General features: G+C 37.2%; 1 protein-coding gene across 11 annotated transcripts in view; it reads left to right on the top strand.

Annotated features, from left to right (window-relative positions):
• The window catches only part of LOC135108291 (uncharacterized), an 89,045-nt gene that overhangs the window by 64,012 nt on the left and 5,078 nt on the right, over positions 1-19,955 (top strand). For 5 of the 11 annotated variants that reach the window (XM_064019099.1, XM_064019097.1, XM_064019096.1 and 2 more), the window contains 5 exons: positions 10,949-11,070; positions 13,074-13,249; positions 15,628-15,738; positions 16,522-16,641; positions 17,806-18,468. In XM_064019099.1, coding sequence (XP_063875169.1) covers positions 10,973-11,070; positions 13,074-13,249; positions 15,628-15,738; positions 16,522-16,641; positions 17,806-18,468 — 1,168 coding nt within the window. In that variant the 5' untranslated portion in view covers positions 10,949-10,972. The other 6 variants (XM_064019106.1, XM_064019095.1, XM_064019105.1 and 3 more) reach the window with 6 other exon arrangements.

The raw sequence follows: 19,955 nt of genomic DNA on the forward strand, positions 1-19,955 counted from the left end.
TACACAAAGTGCGGTTGACCAAGGTCACAATTTGTTCCTGAAACTGTGCTGTTACTTTGATGTCAGTAATTTCTTTCCATGACTGAGATCGTGGAGATGTTTTCACTAATCATTGGTGGCATAAGGCGTGGGCGCGAGCTGTCTTTAGACAGGTTGTGGAAGAAGCTACCAGTTCTCTCTCCCCTCTCTCTCTCTCTCTCTCTCTCTCTCTCTCTCTCTCTCTCTCTCTCTCTCTCTCTCTCTCTCTCTCTCTCTCTCTCTTTGTTACTCGTCCTCATCATCTAAGCTTCACCAAGTTCAGTTCTCAAGACTCCTACACATTACATCATCTGTCTATAAGAAGGAAAGTATTGATTTCATCACGCGGTGAGCCTTGAGTGTTTTTTGGGAACTCTCACATCCGCGGAAAGGTATTGAATTTTGAACTTAATATGTAGGCGTACATTTTTCCACAGCTATAGAAAGCCGCGAGGTGTGTCAGTGATCTTGAAGGGGCGGGTAGGCTTCCAGATGCAGCCTCATGCTACACCACAACCGCTATCCTTGGATGATCAGTCACCCTCCTCTCGCCTGACCTTGAACAACTTGTTATTCCTACCGTCTCACAGGGGAGGAGACCCGCCCGGCCTGCCGTGTATGACCCACCGTTGCCAGGGCTGGACCCAAATATCGCGACCCCTCCACCCTCCGCCTTCCTACCTGCGGCAACCCACCAGTTGAGCAACCGTCCTTTGTCACGCCACCACCATCCTCACCACTACCACCACCACCATCATCAACATCAAGATGAAGCAGAAAAAGAGATCAGCACCTACTACTACGTACTGCAGTTAATACTACCACTACTACTACTACTACTACTACTACTTTCAACACCACTGTCATCACGACCACCATTATGTCCTTACCACTACAACTACTTAACAAAATGTCCTTTTCTTCATATTCATTGGTGGTAAATTACTGTACTAATTGACCGGAAACAAAAGACCTGATAAAAGATACTCAAATCTCCAGGTATGTCTCTTTACCAGTGAGATTCTTTCGAGGACAGTTGCAAGAACATTAGAAAGGGAGAAAGTAAGGCAGGAGTACAGGAAGGTAGGATTCTTTTTTTTTTTCTTTTATTATTATTATATATATAGTGCGGTTGTCCTTCTGTGTGACGTAGATGGAGTTTCCGGTAGGAGGTTGTGGCAGTCCAGTTTTAAGTAAGATTTAATCCTTCCGCTGGTATATGACACATTCCTTCCTGAATCACAAGGCAATCAAACATTTTTTTCTTCTACAGCCGCCGCTAAACATTATACTGACAACAAACTGGAAAAAAAATATTTACACAATCATTTTTTTTCTTCTTTCATGCAGGAGCTTATAAAGATTTACACAGTGTTTTTCGTGTTGTGAACTGTTGCGTATGACAGTAAACGGATGATATAGATAAATTCAAATACAACACGCGCAGCTAAGTATCATATGAACACGTAGCCACTCAACTATCAGGAAGCACCTCACTTATATTTTTTTACTCCCCATCCTTTGTATGGAGTGTTGGCATTATATATTCAGAAAATTACTGGTTTACAGGAGTTTATTCCTCCACCAATGATATACTGTATTCCTTATTTAAGATAGTTGGCCTGATAAGAAGTGCCAACAAGGATGCACCAGGGAGGGTCCTGTTGGGATGGTGCGGAACTCCTGCAGCCAGGGCGTTGGTGAGCTCTTCAAGGCTGGGGCGGGAGGAAGCTGCCTGTGTGTGAATGTGACAGTCATATGATATTCGTACAAATATCAGAGTTGAGATTATTTGAAGAAAAGGATAGAAATGTTGATGCCGATAATCACTACACAAAGAAAGTAATCATTGTCAGAGCTCTAGGGTGATACAATAATTAGGTGTCTTTAAAATATTGAGAGTAACGTGGAAGTTCATAGAGAGTAACTGAAATTGAACGAGACAAATAAATGCAAGGCAGTAATTGATATTTGCCAGTAATTATACCATACGATAAATAAGTAGTCCGAGGCCAGGCTGTTCTGTTATATATACATTCTGCTCCTTAATACGTGCACTGGTGGTGGCAGAGGAAGCGAGGATTGATTGAAAAAGTCTGTGGACGGGGTGAAGAAGCAAGTAACCTTTAGATGTAACCTTCAGGGCCTCGAAGACCGCAGGATGCGCCATAGGACACCCCTCTCCAAGGCCACTTTTCCGTCTCCTCTTTTTAGGGATCCATCTTTACAGTGTCATCACCAGCGACTCAAGTTACTTTTTAAGACTTTTTTTTCATATATGTGAACAGAACCGGTTAAAATCCTGGAATTATAGAACGGTGAAGATGCAGTTTGAAGATAATACTTTCAAGATTTTTTTTTCAAATATATTGTCACCTCGTGCAATAGTTGTAGGGCGACGTCCTGTCTCCCTCAGTTATACAGGTGTACTTTCCAGCATCTCGTATGTGCCTGGTGCCTGAGAGTCTGGAGTCTCGAGGCAGCATTACTCAGCGGTTTGGTAAGGGCATGCGACCTTGAGCAAGGCTATAAGTGCTGTGAGTTTTCAAAACCAAAAAACCCACACGTGGCGTCTGTAATGGGAAATAAGCTATAATCAAAATCCAGTCTTGTGTCGCCTGCCCCACCCTTCCTAGCCACTTCTTCCCTTAATAGCACATCCGCTACCAGGCTAATTTCAAGGTTAGAGTGAGCAAAACCTCGCCACCCCACCCAGCCTGCGGGGCACATCACCCATCACCTCCCTGTGAGGCTCGCTGAAAGGCCTGAAGAATAAGCGTGGAATGGCAGCGATTTATGTAACTGTATAAGTAGTGGTGACAAGTAGAAGACTCGAACACGTATGAGAAACGTTGTTAACCTTTTATTTTATCAGTTTACTTCTTTATTCATGCATTCGTATATTCATACAAGATTGGCCATAGTCTTGTGGTAGCAGGCGGCCTTAGCAACAAAGGGCCCTCACCGTTCTCCCTGCTGCTCACCTGTCTCATCGCTGATTCCACCAGACCTGTCCCGCCAGCTCTCAGTGGTTGAGGCGCCGCACGAAAGTAACACTCAATCCCACCTGCACTAAGAGTCTCCTGGCTTTGAAACTCGCATGCAGACCTCCTGGAGCCCCGTTTATTTATTTATTTATTTTTATTCAATTTTAATTTGTTTTATCTTATTTCATTTATTTATTTTTTAGTCGTCGTTTCCACCGCTGCTGTTCTTTTTCTTGTTCTTGTTATTGTAGAGAGAGAGAGAGAGAGAGAGAGAGAGAGAGAGAGAGAGAGAGAGAGAGAGAGAGAGCAGTACCAAAAAAATGCTCTATGTAAACCCGCCTTAACACAGGACAATTTTTCTTCCCAGATACCTCCCAGATAGATAGATAGATAGATAGATAGATAGATAGAGAGAGAGAGAGAGAGAGAGAGAGAGAGAGAGAGAGAGAGAGAGAGAGAGAGAGAGAGAGAGAGAGAGAGAGAGAGAGAGAGAGAGAGAGGGGGGGGCTCCCTTAATATTAGGCTCTGACATGCACGCTCAGACTGTTACTCTTGGGCGCCATTAAAGAAAAAATAGGTGGTGGAGTCGTATGTATAATTATTTGTTTAGCATACCAACACACACACACACACACACACACACACACACACACACACACACACGCTTGGTCTTCTGCGCCTTCCTCAGTCATACCCGTACAAGCATGTCTTCTTTCACTGCGTCCTTAAACCTTCCCATAGATCCTCCTCTCGTTTTCCTGCCGAGTAGATCCCTCTCCAACATCCTTCTCCCCACATACTCCCCGTCTCTCTTCCCGACTTGTCTAAACTATCTTGGTCTCGCCTCTCTAGCCATTCTCTCAGATAAAAGATGTGGAATCAAGAAAAAAACAAACGTTATAATGATCATCAAAACACGAAGCAGTCTTTACAGCGTCTGTCAAAAATGAAGCAGAAAAAAAAAGAAGAAAAAATAATAATATGAGAATAGTAGTTTCAGATTGGTAAGCTGTCAAGCAACATTCCACTCCAGAACATAAAGTTTGATTTTGAGGAAGATAACACGATAACGTAAAGTCAAAGAAAAACTATACTGGTCATTGACTGGAGACAAAGGACTAGTTTCTGTCTCTTAATTGCTAGTGAAGGTGACGGAAGCGATGAATCGTAACTTGACAACTGTGTTAAGGAAGCCGCAGAGATACTGAAGAATAGTTCCGTACTCTTCTATCGTCAGGACAAATTTAAATGGCCACGAAGATGATAAATCGTGTTCTCATAGATATTTTCCCCGTTGTTGCAGAATCCTTGTCAAACCGTCAACTGAATTGTAAAAAACTGAAAACCCCATTAACTTCAAGTAGAGACTGTTAGAGGTAAGTGATTAGACAACGAAATGTTTAGGAACACGATCCACAAAGGCTTGCAGACCGGTGGATACTGGATCTGAAAGAGCATTTGGCCTTATGTAGAGAGAGAGAGAGAGAGAGAGAGAGAGAGAGAGAGAGAGAGAGAGAGAGAGAGAACTAACACGTTATCACGAAACGAGATCCATAACTTATATATTCATCTTTTTTTTCAGTAACTAGTTGCATTGCTTTACTTAGGACACCTTTACCCTTTAGATAACACTATATGGAAGTTAAATCAACCTACTTAATTCCCTTCTGAGCCGGGGATGTGGGGACAGCATTCCTAGAGGGCAGCACCAGTTAAGTTAGGTGAGCAAGTTGAAAGAACAAATAGTTGATGATATCTTGAATGTACATTATGTGAGAAACGTGCGTACTTGAGTGTGCATTATTATTATTTTTCTTCTTTTTATTTTTATATGTTGTTATTATTTATTTATTTGTATAGACCTTTCAGCAACGCGACATTATTTTAATTTTGCCCTGGATAACATTTGAGAATTTTGTCAAGTTTTCGATTCTATATTATTTTCGTCATTATGTGGTTTAAACATCATCTTTACTTTCTCATTCAATGCAATTATTTTATTATTTATTTTTCTATCTATGTATTATTTATTTATTTATTTATTTATTTATTATTATTTTCTTTTACCTATTCTGGTTAGCAGCGGATGATTTTATGACATTTTATCCATTAAGTGTAATACTGAATGGGCAAAGATTACTTTCTTATAAAAACTAGCATATCATTTAACATTACTGTCGCCCAACACCTGCTGATATCTGTGTGAATGAATTAAAGCATTGACCTTTCTGTTTATTACCATTCCTTATACATTATTCATCTGGCTACTTATTTTCATTATATTTATCAGTTTTATATTCGTTGTCTTAAATTATTTTGCATTGCGCCGGATTCATTTATCTGTCTGTTATTTTATAAAATTTGACAGTGTCTGATCTATCTTATGTTGAAGTGATTTTAAATTATTTTGCATCGTGTTTGATCCATTTATGTGCCAAAGCCATTTTATATAATTTTGTATTGTGTTCGATCCATTTCTTTGTCGAAGGTGTCTTATATAACTTTGTATTGTGGCTAATTCATTTATATGTTGATGTTACTTCACATAATTTTGCATTGTGGCTAATTCATTTATCTGTCGGATTCATTTTATATAATTTTGCATTGTGTCACATCCATTTATCTGCAGATGCTACTTTGTATTATTTTTCCCTGTCCCTGATCATTTATCCTGTCCAATTTATTTGATATAATTTTGCCTTTTCCCTGACCCATTTACCTGTCAAAGTAATTTTATATTATTTTGCGTTGTGTCTAATCTATTTGTCTGTCAAAGCTATACTATATTATTTTGCATTGTACCTGACACATTTATCTGTCGAAGTGCCGTGCCCCGTGTTGACCTACTATCTTCTGTCCTTTGCTGCATAGGTCCAGCCGTGTCCCCATCTCCCCCTATCCTTACCATTCCATCCATTTATTTATTTATTTATTTATTTATTTATCTATTTTATTTATTTATTTTTCTTTGTAGGAGTGGGCACCAGCCAAGGGCAACAAGAAGTGTGAAAAAAAAAATGAGAGTGCCAGTCCACAAAGAAAGATCAGAGAATATAATCCAAAATTGGATGATAAATGTCTTGAAACCACCTTCTTCTGTTTCTACTTCTACCTCCTCCTGCCTCTTGTTCATGTTCTTTCCTAAGCCATCTACATTAAGTGATTCGGAGCACTGAGCTCATTCATTGCGCTTTCGGACAAAATATGAGATCAGTATATATATATATATATATATATATATATATATATATATATATATATATATATATATATATATATATATATATATATATATATATATATATATATATATATATATATATAAGTAAATATGTGATTGAATTTTCTTGTCAGTCAGTCGCTGGCCTTGCGTTATCTTTATTCGTGTCTGGTGACGTGCGTACTCTGTGGGCATAGTAGTAGTAGTAGTAGTAGTAGCAGTAGTAGTAGTAGTAGTAGTAGTAGTAGTAGTAGTAGTAGTAGTGATGATAATATCAGTAATAGTGATAGTAATTTTTGTTGATGATGATTCTGAGGGAATGACAGGAATGTTACGTATTTTATGGTAGTAATGATTTCTCTGAAAATAATAATGACACGGCCGGTAATGACAGTGAAAACAATCCCACTCAAGATGGTATAAACAATAACCACTACCGTAATAATATCCGTGACGAAATAGAGTAACGGTAACACTGGTAATCCTAGTAGTGACAGTGATAGCAGCGGACGTGGCTGTGCTTGTGGTTGTGGTTGTGGCTGTAATGAAAACGGTGACATTGAGGGACCGGCACCGCAAGAGTCTCATTTGATTTCGAGTTTTTTTGGGGAGACTCTTGTGTTAGCCACGTGTCGCTTTCTTGCGTGGCCTTGGGAGGGCCGGCGAGGCAGGGAACAAGTCCAGTCTTCCAGACAACTATCGTTAAACTATTAAGAGGTGTTCTGTTAGATGCAGTGTGTCCGTGCGTCACAGTCTCTGCCCGCTCCTAAAGGTGACTAAACGGGACGAGGGCGGAGGGCTTGGGGCTCCTCCCCTGGAAATATTTGACTTTCCATGAGCAAAGCCTTTTTTTTAATTATCAGTCTCGATCTGTCTGACTGTCCGTCTTTCTATCTGTCTCTCTGTCTCTCTGTCTGTCTGTCTGTCTATCTGTATGTTTTGTCAATCCATCTATTTATCTATCTATATTTCTTTCCTTCCTTCCTCTTCCCTGCTTTCTTTCTATTCATCGACTACGAGTATCTATCTGTCTATCTGTCTGTCTAGCTATGTTTCTATCTGTCTGTCTGTTTGTTCGTCCGTTCGTCCGCCTGCCTTGCACTATAAGGCTACTTAATTTCCTTCAGCACCAGACTGGCTTGGGATCTGTCTGGCTGTCTGTCCACAGTAAAGCCACCCATTTCTCTCTTACATCAGACAGGCCAGAGACAAGAGTGCTATCTACACTATCCAGCACGGTGTGACTTCCAGTGGTACTTATTAGGAAACTTCTGCCAGGGTTTCATGGTTCGCGTCGCGGCATCTGTCGTTTTCACCTTTCCTGTTTACCTCACCGCGGCAAGCGCCCGTGACGTCCATTTTAAGCAACGGAGAGTGATCCAGACCTTTACACATCCTGCTCGGGAAACCGTTGTACCCTTGTTCCATTTTGTATGATTCACATATATTTACTTAAAATTCCATTGACACCAGTAAGAACCACGCAGACCAAGACGGTACAAGAAACATAATAAACAGCACAGCAAAAACAGCCCCTCAGCCCCGCCTCCGTCACGATTTACTGGGTGGCTGCCGCGCTGTGCTGCAGGAGAAAAAAGAAAGAAAAATAAACACCGGACACAAGACCAAGTTAGTCTTCATGGGTGTGGATTAGTGGAGGCGAGTGGGTTTTTTGTGGAGTCCAATAGGCATGCATGGGTGGGAGAGAGAGAGAGAGAGAGAGAGAGAGAGAGAGAGAGAGAGAGAGAGAGAGAGCTCTGTTTATTACACATTTGTTCTTGCAATCTAAAATCTCGATATTTCTTCCTCATTCTCTTCCTTGGTCTTTCTTTTCTTTTCTCTTTCTTTTCCACATCGTCCTCGTGCCACTTTTTTTCTATGTTTCTTTTTACTTCCTTCTTGTCTTTACCTACTTTTTCCTTATTGAATTTCATTTCCTCTTCCTCCTCTTCCTTGTCGCGCAGAATTTCACTTTCATCACATCCCGTCTAAAGTTAGGGATGACGTGTGACTGAAGCCGTGGGAGGATTTACCGGTGGGGTGGTGGGCGTGGCCACGAACATGTTAGTGGAGTCACTTGCTACCACATCCGCCCTTTATTCCTTCCACTTAATTCCTTTCCTTCGAGCTCCTGGTCTTTCTCATGTCTCCAAGATTTCCACAAGTGTGCATAACGTCCGTGTCTTTTTTTTTCTTCTCTTTTTTTTCTCTCTTTCTCTCTATTAGCATCCTGTCCGCAGCTAAGGTGTTGATATTTCCTTTTTAATTTAGTTATCCTCTCCAAGCCGACGTACTCTTCCTTACTGAATACATCCCGTGCTTCCTTGCGTTTCTACCTTTCCTGCTGCTGTGTGTAGGTCCACCTCACCCCTGCCATTCTGTATAGCACATTACCTTATCAGCAAGCTTTATATCCTTACCCATGAGCAGAAAAGGTCGTAGATTGCACCTTCCTTCTTTATTTTTAATTGTAGATAGATTTTCATTAATATAGTTACGGTAAAATAGTCTAATTACATCAAAATTCTAGTTGTATAGTCTAGTTACGACATTAAAGTTCGAAATTCACTGTTAATTTGTATTCGTTTTCAACTTTTTTACAATATATTCTTCCTTCACTGTCACACTTTACGAGGTCCCCCTCTTCCACGTTCCCACAGCTTCAGCAAACCTTTTATCGTAATCTCACTCCTTCCTTTCCCTTTCATTTCTCATCCTTTGCCCTTTTCCTCCCTTTCCCTCCCTTTCCCATTGCTTTCTCCTCCATCTCCCATCTTTACGCATTCCTTCCCTTCCCTTCCCTTTCCATCTCGTTTTCCATACTCTCCTCCCATCTTGTCCCATTCCTTCCATTCCCTTATCTTCTATTCCCTCTTTCATCCTTACCCATTCATTTCCTTATTTTTCTCCCCTTTCCCATCTTTATCCATCCCCTCCCTTCCCATCCCACCCCTTTCTTTCCTTCACATCCACCTTCCTCGCCTACCTGTCCCTTCCCTTATCTTCTCTTCCCTCACTCATCCTTACCCTCGCTTCTCTCTCTCCCATCCATACCCAATCCATTCCCTCACCTTAATTTCCCTCCTCTCCACCCTTAGTATTCCTTTCCCTGCCTTTCTCTGCCTTCATACCCACCTCCCTTCCCTTCCCGTCCCTTCCTTTCCCTTCCTTCAGTCACACTTGCTCTCCACCCTTACCATTTCCTTCCCTGCCTTCATACCCACCTCCCTCGCCTTCCCTCCTCTTTGCCTTCACACCCACCTCCCTCGCGCCGCCTTGGTCACCGGGTCAAGTTTTTATGAGGCGACCCGGCCACACCGTTAGTGCGGACAAGTCGGGCAAGGTCAGCCGGCCAAGCCCAGATCTTGCCTTGGCCAGTTCAATATAGTTTTCTTTCAAGTGAATTTGATCAAGGAGAGTTGGGCGATGCTGAAAGACCTGTGTGTGTGTGTGTGTGTGTGTGTGTGTGTGTGTGTGTGTGTGTTTTAGTTAATACTTTTTATTTATTTTATCTATTTATTTATTTATTTGATTGATTCAGCTATCTGTTTACTTATCTATTTTTTTATTTATCTATTTATTTGTTTTTATTTAGTTTTATTCCTTTATTCATTTGTTTGTTTAGTTGTTTTATTATTATATATATATATATATATATATATATATATATATATATATATATATATATATATATATATATATATATATATATATATATTATTGCGTATGGTAGCGATTCAGTTAGGTAATTAGTAAGTAAATAGCTATTATGGTGTGTGGATGGAACTCGACAGGGCACTTGCATATTGTTGTCACCAAATTACTAATGGAACCGTCATTGCTCTGTTCCCTTTGTGCCTCAGTGTATCGTTGTCTCCTCTTTATTTTTTCGTATTTCTCTTTATATTTTAACATTAATCTTTGTATGAGAGCACAACCAATACCTTTCACTAATTTATTTTAACGAAGTTGTTTATGGAGAAGTAAGAACAATTAAGGACTTTGCAAAAGGCCAGCCAGTCTGCATTAAGACAGCGCCTGTTAATCTCATACCATCTCTCGTCTTTCTGTAGGTAAACTGATACACATTTACAGGTCTTCGTAAGTTTATATTTCATCTATGTAGGTTACTATTTTGAATTTTTCCTTCTTTGCTCATCCACAACATGTACTTACTTTCATATAAGGTATCTTCAATCATGTTTGGCTTTCCACTCCCACCCTCAGTTATGGTAAAAAAATAAATAAATAAAATAAATAAATAAATGTCTTGATTCAAATTTAACATAGTTTACCATCAAAAGTGTTGTTTTCTATGAGATGTACAACGCAGTCTGTATATGATTTAATAGAAAAGACGGTTACATGGTACAATGGATATCGTGTGTTACCAGATTTGATAAATGAGAAAATAAAGATCGAAAAGAAGCCAGATCTCCTCATCAATTTCAGAGTTAAGGGGAAATGAAGTTCAAAATCCGCGCCATCTATCGGTGAAATTAAGCACTAGTGCAAAAGAAGCACCAGGCGGAAAAGGAAGGGTTGCTTTGTGTTGGTGGATTTACTCTTACACTTTGAAGGTACGAGTCGAACTTGTGATTCACAATACCTAGCTGCCACCGTGAACCCAGTGATGTCTTATCATGAATGCCATTCCTTTAACCCACGCAATAAAACTAATGACATGAGAAAGGCAGAAACAGGTTGTTATGTCTGTCCACAGGTGAGTAGCAGCAGGAGACCTGAGATGCCTCGGGGCAGCACCTGCAAGGCCAAGGGATGCACCTCTAACAAGAACGATAACCCCGAGCTGAGTTTCCATTCCTTCCCAAGAAACAAGGAAAGGTAACACTAACACTGAGGGGAACACTGCTGAACGTGGTGTACTCCAGAGTATACTTGCTAACACTTTTTTTTTTTACCACTTGTAGACCGGGACTGTTCTGATTACAGTTGCCAAGATTCTATCGTTAATTCTGCATTGAAAGTAATATATCCTGGCATTTGCTGGCTCGTAAACGTAAACATGCCATTGTATTATTAGTATCATCAATTATTTTTCAATTTTATCTGAGACGAGGATAGAATGAGATAAGGGTTATCTATTAATTTTGGTTCCTATCTCTGTTACCTAACAAACCAAACCTAACCCTCCCCTGTTTTGTAATGTAATTTGACAGCATAGAAGAAGGGTCTTTTCAGGAAGTTCAAAACAACACTAACACATAGGTGTTTTACTTCAGATAGCTTTACCCAGGCCCAAGTGTATCACATTGATTTTACCTTGATGCTTAGGGATATATAAGCTGGATTTTCTTAATTTATTATTTTTTTCTTTTGCAGTTTTGCATTTTCCTGTGTGTGTGTGTGTGTGTGTGTGTGTGTGTGTGTGTGTGTGTGTGTGTGTGTGTGTGTGCTTAATAGTATTTGCAAATATTTGGTAAACTACATCCTTATTAGTGATAATTCATTCTTAACAAAATGCCATGCTTTTTTTTCTTCTCATTTCACTTCTAGGGGGAATCAGCATCACATTAACTGATATGTTCAGCATGTAACAATATTTTAGTCTTTCACCAGTCTCAACATGACTTTTCTTACCTTTCTCGTCAGACAGAGCTCCTCATTCTGAGTAATCTGAATCCCATATATATACCCACCACAAATTATTCATAATGCTAACTGATTTTTAAAGATTTTTTTTTCTTTTTCTTTTTTTTTTTTTTAGTACCTCACTCCTGTGACAACACATGAATGTGATACACCCACATGTGTGATGAGCCTTGCCAGTTTGGTTAGGTTAGACTCACTTAGGTTAGTTTGGTTAGGTTAGATTAAGTTAGTTTCGTTAGGTTACGTTAGGTGGTGGTGTATGATAGTCGGCTGGCAGCCATGGGCAAGCGGTGGCCAGTCCTCTCAGGGGGGAACATTGTGAGTGAGTGTTGCTGCTGTTTTGTTTGTGAGGATGAAACTTTTTATTTTATTTGTGGTAGGTTTTGGTTTGTTTTGTATTAATGTGCTTTCATGCTACCATAGGGTCAGGGTGATAAAAAAAAATAATGATTTGTGAGAAAACAACAAACAGATTCATTCAAATAAGCTAAAAGCTATCAGAAAAAAAAGTTTCATGTCGAATAGAAAGACTGGTGAAAGAGTAAAATTTTACCATCCCAAGTAGGTAACATATAACGATATCCTAACTGCCACATGTCTCTTAGGGTATTTCAAAATTAAACACTTCCTTAACCTGTTGCTCACATGGGGCATGAGTTGTCAAGAGTGTATTTTGCAGAACTAATACCTTTGTTACACAGAAGCCAATGAAAGTTGTTGGTGTCAGAAACCTCTGTGTAAAAATTATTTTATTTTGTCATGTGCGGCAACTCGCCCACAGACTAATCTTACAGTTTGGTTATTTTCTATCTCTAGCTTGTGTCACATCACCACTTCAATGAAATCATGTCTCAGTATAAAGTTCAAATTTTATGAAAACAAATTACTTCAGTGCTTTACCTCACTTTCCTTGGCTTTCCTCTGGGGCTTGCCTCCTTTTCCTTGAGACCTTATTCTAGATTTTGAAGTTGTCCAAGGAATTTCTTACAGGTACTGCACCTTGAATCTTGAATAGAAGGAAATGTTGATGCATTAACTCGTACAGTAAGAAATTTAAATAACTGCTGTACAGTGTAATTATCGCAATTACATTTTTATTATAAAAACATGATTGTATTAGTTTTTATATTTTGGCAGAAAATATTGATATACACATCTTTAAGTTTTTATTAATTCTTGTGGAGATTCTGAACATTATTACACCTGCTCAATCTCATTTGCATTTATCACTCCAGGTTCAAGTTGTGGTGTGAGTTGATTAAACGGCCTGACCTTAACCATGGGAAAGCCATCTCGAGCCGCATGTCCATGAGGGTGTGTTCCCTTCACTTTGAGGACCACATGTACATGAGTCCCACCAACAAATCTCGGCTGATTTGGTGTGCTGTTCCCAAACCTGTGGAAATAAAAGGTAATATTTGCCAATATTGATGCTGAGTAGAAAGAAATGGCACACATTTAGCCATAGCAAACCATCTTTTAATGGATTTCCTTATTACAAGTTGTTTTTTTATAATTACATAAAATATCTGTAACAAAATATATATATATATATATATATATATATATATATATATATATATATATATATATATATATATATATATATATATATATATATATATGAATATTTTTAAGAGATTCAGTTTTCTTTGAATAAAAAGTGACTGCCAATATTTCTTGGAGATCACTCCTTGCATTAATTACGTTCTTATCAGTTGAGATTATATGTTCTAACTGAATAATTACATGAATATATTTCCAGTTGACTAATAGAAAAAATATAAGAGTGAAAATTCTTGAAAATGCAGAAAAGCATGCATAATCTTGTACATACATCAAATGGAGGCTGTTTTGGAAGATGGAGTTCAGGGCTAAGAAATGCCATCTCATATAATAAAACACACTGTCTGCCTGTCTGTGTGTCCGCTTTTCACAGAAAAACCATCAAACTGATTGTTATGAAATTTGGTAGGGGGGGCCCCTTGCCCCAGGGAATGATATAGGCTATGTCTTAACTACTTCCAACTTAAAATTATTAGATTATTCAGGCAAATCTGTCATCATAACCCAATTCTTTATGGTGGCACCCATTCAGGGGGAAACATTCTTAATGGCTACAGACAGAGGACATGAACAACAGTAAACGCACATGTATATTAGGTTCATTGTAAAGTAAACTTTGATATATAATAAAACACTGTCTGTGTGTGTGTGGGTGTTTCTACTTTTTACAGAAAAAACATTGAACTGATTGTGATGAAATTTGATCTGGGAAGTGACATAGGCTATGTCTTAACTACTTCCAACTTAAATCTTTAGATTATTTAGGCAAATCTGTCACCATAACCCATTTTTGATGGTGGCACCAAGCATTCATTTCTTAGCTTGGATTTTTGATGATGGGGAGAGGTATAAATGGAGCATTCATTATCAGCTTAGAGTTAAATCCCATCAACCTACCGATTCCTTGAGTATTTGGTCAATTTTTCTATGATACAGAGGTCTCCAACAAATTCATCTTTCAGGTAGGTTTCATCGATTCACTGCTATTATGAATTGTGAACAAAAGTTAACATAACATACATTTATGAACTGATTGTTAATGAAATTTGGTAGGGGGTCCCCCTTGATCTGGGGAGTGATATAGGCTATGTTTTAACTATTTCCAACTCCAGAACTGTTTGATTATTCAGACAAATCTGTCTCCATAACCCAATTCTTGATGGTGGCGTCCTGTTAATGGCTACCAGCAGGACATGTACAACAGTAAACAGATGTATATTTTGGGTTCATTATAAAGTAAACTTTGTTTGGTTAATAACTTCGGCGAACAAATGACTGACTTGGGATGATAAACCATGCTTTGGAGAGTCATATTTTACCCAGGCAATGCTGGGTAATTCTGCTAGTCTCTTATAAATGGCAAAGAGAGAGCCTAGATTGCATTAAACAAGACTGGAAGAAAGACACAGTTAGTAAAGTTAAGGAAGAAAATGACTTAGGAGATATAATAATAAAAAAAAAGAAACTATTTTAACAGTAGAGCATTTCTGTAGTTATTGGAGGAAGACAGATTTTTAGCAAACATCACACTAACTTTTAACTAAATGGATGTGTGGAGGGGGAATAATACAGTCAGTGATGGGATTAAGACTGAAATGTATTGTTCTGGAGCAACCTGATGTACAATACTATATGCTTAACTGACATAGCCTTTCATAATGGCTTCATGTAAAACATTAGAGGCCATTTATTTAATCAGGCCTTCCCCCTTGATTGTCTTCATACAATATCTGTGTCTTGCTATTTTTCATCTTATTTATTGCCTGCTTTCTTACAACCCCTTTCAGTATGCAACTGCTCAAAATGTAGTATTTTTTTTTTATTATTATTTCTACTGAAATGAAAAATTTTGTCTCCTTTACTAATAGGTGAGATAGAATACCATGCAAACTTGACACAATTATACTTTTGTAATGTGGAGTCAGTTAATCCAAGTAAGTGTACCTCTTCTCATTATAACTTCTTTGTTCTTTGATTGATTATGATATACCTCAATCTTTGTTGGAAAGGAACTTCATAAAGCAAAACTGTATTGCTCTTTTCTTCTTGTGGACGCCATAAGAAGAAAGGATAACTTCACTCACTGCTAGTTTGCTAATGTTACCTTGGTAAATCTGTTAAAGATTTAGTGGAAGTTAGTGAAAACTAAACGAAAATTTTTATAAAAATTTGACATTTTTCTAAGATGAAAATAATGAAAATGTCATCTTATATCCTTCACAGTGTCAGAGAGAGAAGAGAAGGCTCCTGTGGCTTCCTTGCTGCCAGAACTTGATGCTAATGAAAAAAGTTATTCATATTCCTCTTGTCCGGAAGACATCATAATTAAAGAAGGTAATATAAGATTTATTTCTTTAAAAGTGTTCTATATTTTCTATAATAGGAGAAAGGGAAAATGTTAATGAGAGGAATGTTGTATGTATTAGTTGTCTGCAAGACAGAAATGAAAAAGAAAGTAAATGTCAGTTTGGAAATGTGAGAAGAGGTGTTGAAAGAGGAACAGCAAGGGAAACAATGGCTAAGGTGCAAGTATATAATTGAAAGTGAAATTTGGACTAGAACAAAATTGCAAAATTTTCTGTATTATTATACATATTCACATAGTATGCATTTATGGAACATTACATTCTCTCCAAACTATGGCAACATCAGACAGATGGCAATATTGGACCAGTACTTCCCACAAATAATCCAAAGTTGCCGAGGTTGAGTCTAGTCTAAGAATTTTACATAGTTTGAGGAGTTAGGTGAGAAATTCACAACATGGATTAATTTAATGAGAGAGTGACAATAAAGCTTTTGCTAGATGGTGAAAAATTATGAAGACTCAAGTGCTTGGACATGAAAGCAACTTTTGATTGAAATTGAGTACAGAGAAAATAGAGGGAACAGAAAAAGGTCTGCTGTCAGTGGCCTTGGTTTTCAGAAGATAACGTTTGGTGGAGGTGAGTTGATGTTCCATAGGTTGGAAGTTAGTGTTACAGAAGTTAAAATTAAATAATGTTGGATTAGCTAGGTATCAAGACATCTTGGTTTCATAACCAAAGGACAACCTAACTGGGGGTGTTTGTCATATGGGCTATATCATGGATATTATATGTATTGTTAATGTTACAGAGAGTGTTATGGATGAAGACTCCTGTGATGATGTCTCTCCACCTTCTTACTGTCCAGAAAGCTCATCTGCAGAGTTTTTAGCTGACAGCAAAGTGGGAATTCTTGAACACAGCCAATCAGGTACCATACTATATTTATTTGACTAATTTCCAAGTGTCATATGTGCTTATACAACAAAATTTTGATATATCAGATAATTGGGGCCAGTCCAATAAAAGTAAGTCTAATAAAAGCCATGTCTTCTATTGAAAAATGTTCTGCTGTATCAGATGTTACTCTGCATTGCACCACTTGTTTCTCTGTTTCATTATATTGATATAAGTTGTTTTCATTACCATTTTTTTACTACATATATGATATATTCATTATAAAAATCAAATGTTAGGTTGATATAATGTTATGTTCCAATGCCTTTTCGAGGATGATTCATAACTCCTGCTGAAAACAGTGATATTAAAAAAGAAAAAAAAATTGCCTGAATTATCATCAGATCACCAGAACTCATTCAAAGCATTATTTAAGCTTAGATATGAGGCAAACTAACAACATACTTCCATCTTAGTCGTCTCATTAAATATGTTGGTATAAAGACTGAACCACATCAGCAGTGTATGAAACCCTTTACCCATCACACTTATCACATTCAGTTTCCTCAACATCAATTTTTGGTGCATGTGCCACATCTATCAACAGGTATTGTATCTTCAGAATTCAGAAATTTGTTTCCATTATTACAATAGTTTTTCCTTACATGTATCATAAAAGGCATTACTATAAAAGATCATGTAAACTTTTCAACAGAGGGTGAATATGATTTGTTTTATAGCAAGGAGTGAAAATTCATCTGCAACAAAGCACAGGAGAATAAAAAGTAAAATTATTTTAAATGTGAGGTGTCAGTGAAGCAGTTTTGTTTAGTTTAGAACTGGATGCTGAGGGCAGAGTGATGGCAAGGGAGTAATGGTCATTATGGGTATCACTTGTGTCTCACAAATGTGTAAATCAGTTATTCCTTCAAATGCACAAGATCTATAAATTTTCTGCATATCGTGATAGTACAGTCTTCATGACATAAGGAAGTCATATTCCAATATCTTGAAAGTGGTAGCTGTTGGATTAGCTGAACATGAGGAATACATTATGCATGTAACAAAACAAAATATTTATCAAATACTAGTTAGTTATTGATTAGACAAGAAATAAAATCTTTACCGATTCATATGTGTGTGTGTGTGTGTGTGTGTGTGTGTGTGTGTGTATTTTTTTTCTTTTTTTTTTTTCCAGGACAATGTGTCAGAGAAGGAGCAGATTCAAAATCACGTCTAGATAATCCAGAAAGTGGCCAAGCTTTATGCTCTGCAAAGACTGAAATTTTGGGACCTGTGACAGATGCCTCAGTGTCTTTTGACAGTTTAGTCCTACCACCAGATGATAATTTTGAGATCATATCAATTCAAGAAAAGAATGTTTGCTCTTTAAAGGAGGATGTTATAGATGGACCAAGAAAGCCTGTCAAAGAGATGGACAGTAATCAAGATAGCATTATGTGCATATCTAGTGAACCACTAAACTCTGGAAGTCAAATGGACAAAACCAACAACCCTTCCTCAAGGCTATCACTGCCCATAGATAGTAGTACCACTTCTGAAACAAAAATTACAATATCTAATGTAAAAAAATTTTCACTATCTCATAATCTTGCAAATGCATCTTCACAGTCTCAGCCAAAGAGTACAAGTTCTCAGTCATCAATCTCTCCATCAAAATCTTTCTCTGTTTCCCAACTGAATGCTCCAAACAACTGTAGTATAGTTTTGCAAGAGTTTCCTTCAAGGCATCAGTCCAAGCTCTTCAATTCTGATTCTACTGAACCCTTTGCTGACACAATCAGTATGAAAGAAAACTTTTGTGAGAAGCTTGAAGTTAATGAAGAAACCATTAATGAAAGTAAGTAAATTTGATTATTTTTACTTTATTTATATGTATATATATATATATATATATATATATATATATATATATATATATATATATATATATATATATATATATATATATATATATATATATATATATTATTATTATTTATATTATTATTATATATTATTATTTATTTATTTATTTGTTTATTTATTTATTTTATTTATTTATTTTTTTTTTTTTTAAACCACACATGTAGGAAAGTGGAAAAAAGAACATGATCTTAAGAGTGGTGTAAATGGGAACAGAAAGACATTGGTTCTTATGTGTGTGTGTGTGTGTGTGTGTGTGTGTGTGTGTTTACCTAGTTGTATTGTACAGGACATGAGCCAAAGCTCATTTTGTCCTGTCTCCATAACCATATTTATCCAGTTTCTCTTTAAAGATGTGTACATTATTTGCCATAACCACCTCTTCCTGCAATTTATTCCATATTTCAGTAGTTTGATACAGGAAGCTGTATTTCTTGGTCACTCAAAACATCCATTCTTTATTTTTTTTCTCATGCCGCTTCATCTGTCTCTCTTCCTACTTCATCTTTGGCACCAAGTCATTTCTGTCTATTCTTTCTATATTGTTTACTAATTTGTACATTGTTATCAGTTCTCCTCTTTCTCTGCCATAAAGGCATTCGGGTTATCCAATATTTGACTTATTCAGGTTTGGTTTAGGGAGGTTTTGGTGTGTGTGTGTGTGTGTGTGTGTGTGTGTGTGTGTGTGTGTGTGTGTGTGTGTGTATATATATATATATATATATATATATATATATATATATATATATATATATATATATATATATATATATATATATATATATATATATATATATATATATATATATATATATATATATATATATATATATATATATATATATATATATATATTAGAACAAGTTCTGAGTTATAGATGAGGTAAGCAGGGATACACCAGACTTCCTTCTTTATTTATTGCAATGTTTCATCTTCACAGAAGGCATCATCAGGCTAAAAGGATTGATAAAAATAAGCATAAAGACAAATCATAAAATATCACATCACAGTAGGGACAAAAAAACAAAACAGTAACCAGAAGGGAACAGGCAGGCAAGCATTAACAAAAAAAAAACGTGACAAAATAACTTATCAGTAGTAGCTCAACATGACAAAAAGAAAATATATATAAAGCAAAATAAAGGTATGAAACTATGGGCAAACCTTGTGTGTTCTTGCATGTGGTGTGGACTGACAGAGTGGCATTGTGAGACTGAGATTAGTTACAAACCCAGGACCCCAAAGCTCCAAGCAGAGTTTATAAGAGATATAATTGTGATGAAGACAGTTGGTTATTTAATTTAGTTTTCAGGTGTTTAATGCAAATAGCTTCTAAGTATTTTAGTGTCTGTATTTGCATCAGCTTTATGCAGTATTCTAAAATCCTTCTCCAAAAACAGGTGATCATGTGTATGTGAATGT

This window comes from Scylla paramamosain, chromosome 17, assembly GCF_035594125.1.
Source record: "Scylla paramamosain isolate STU-SP2022 chromosome 17, ASM3559412v1, whole genome shotgun sequence".
Classification (NCBI taxonomy): Eukaryota; Metazoa; Arthropoda; class Malacostraca; order Decapoda; family Portunidae; genus Scylla; species Scylla paramamosain.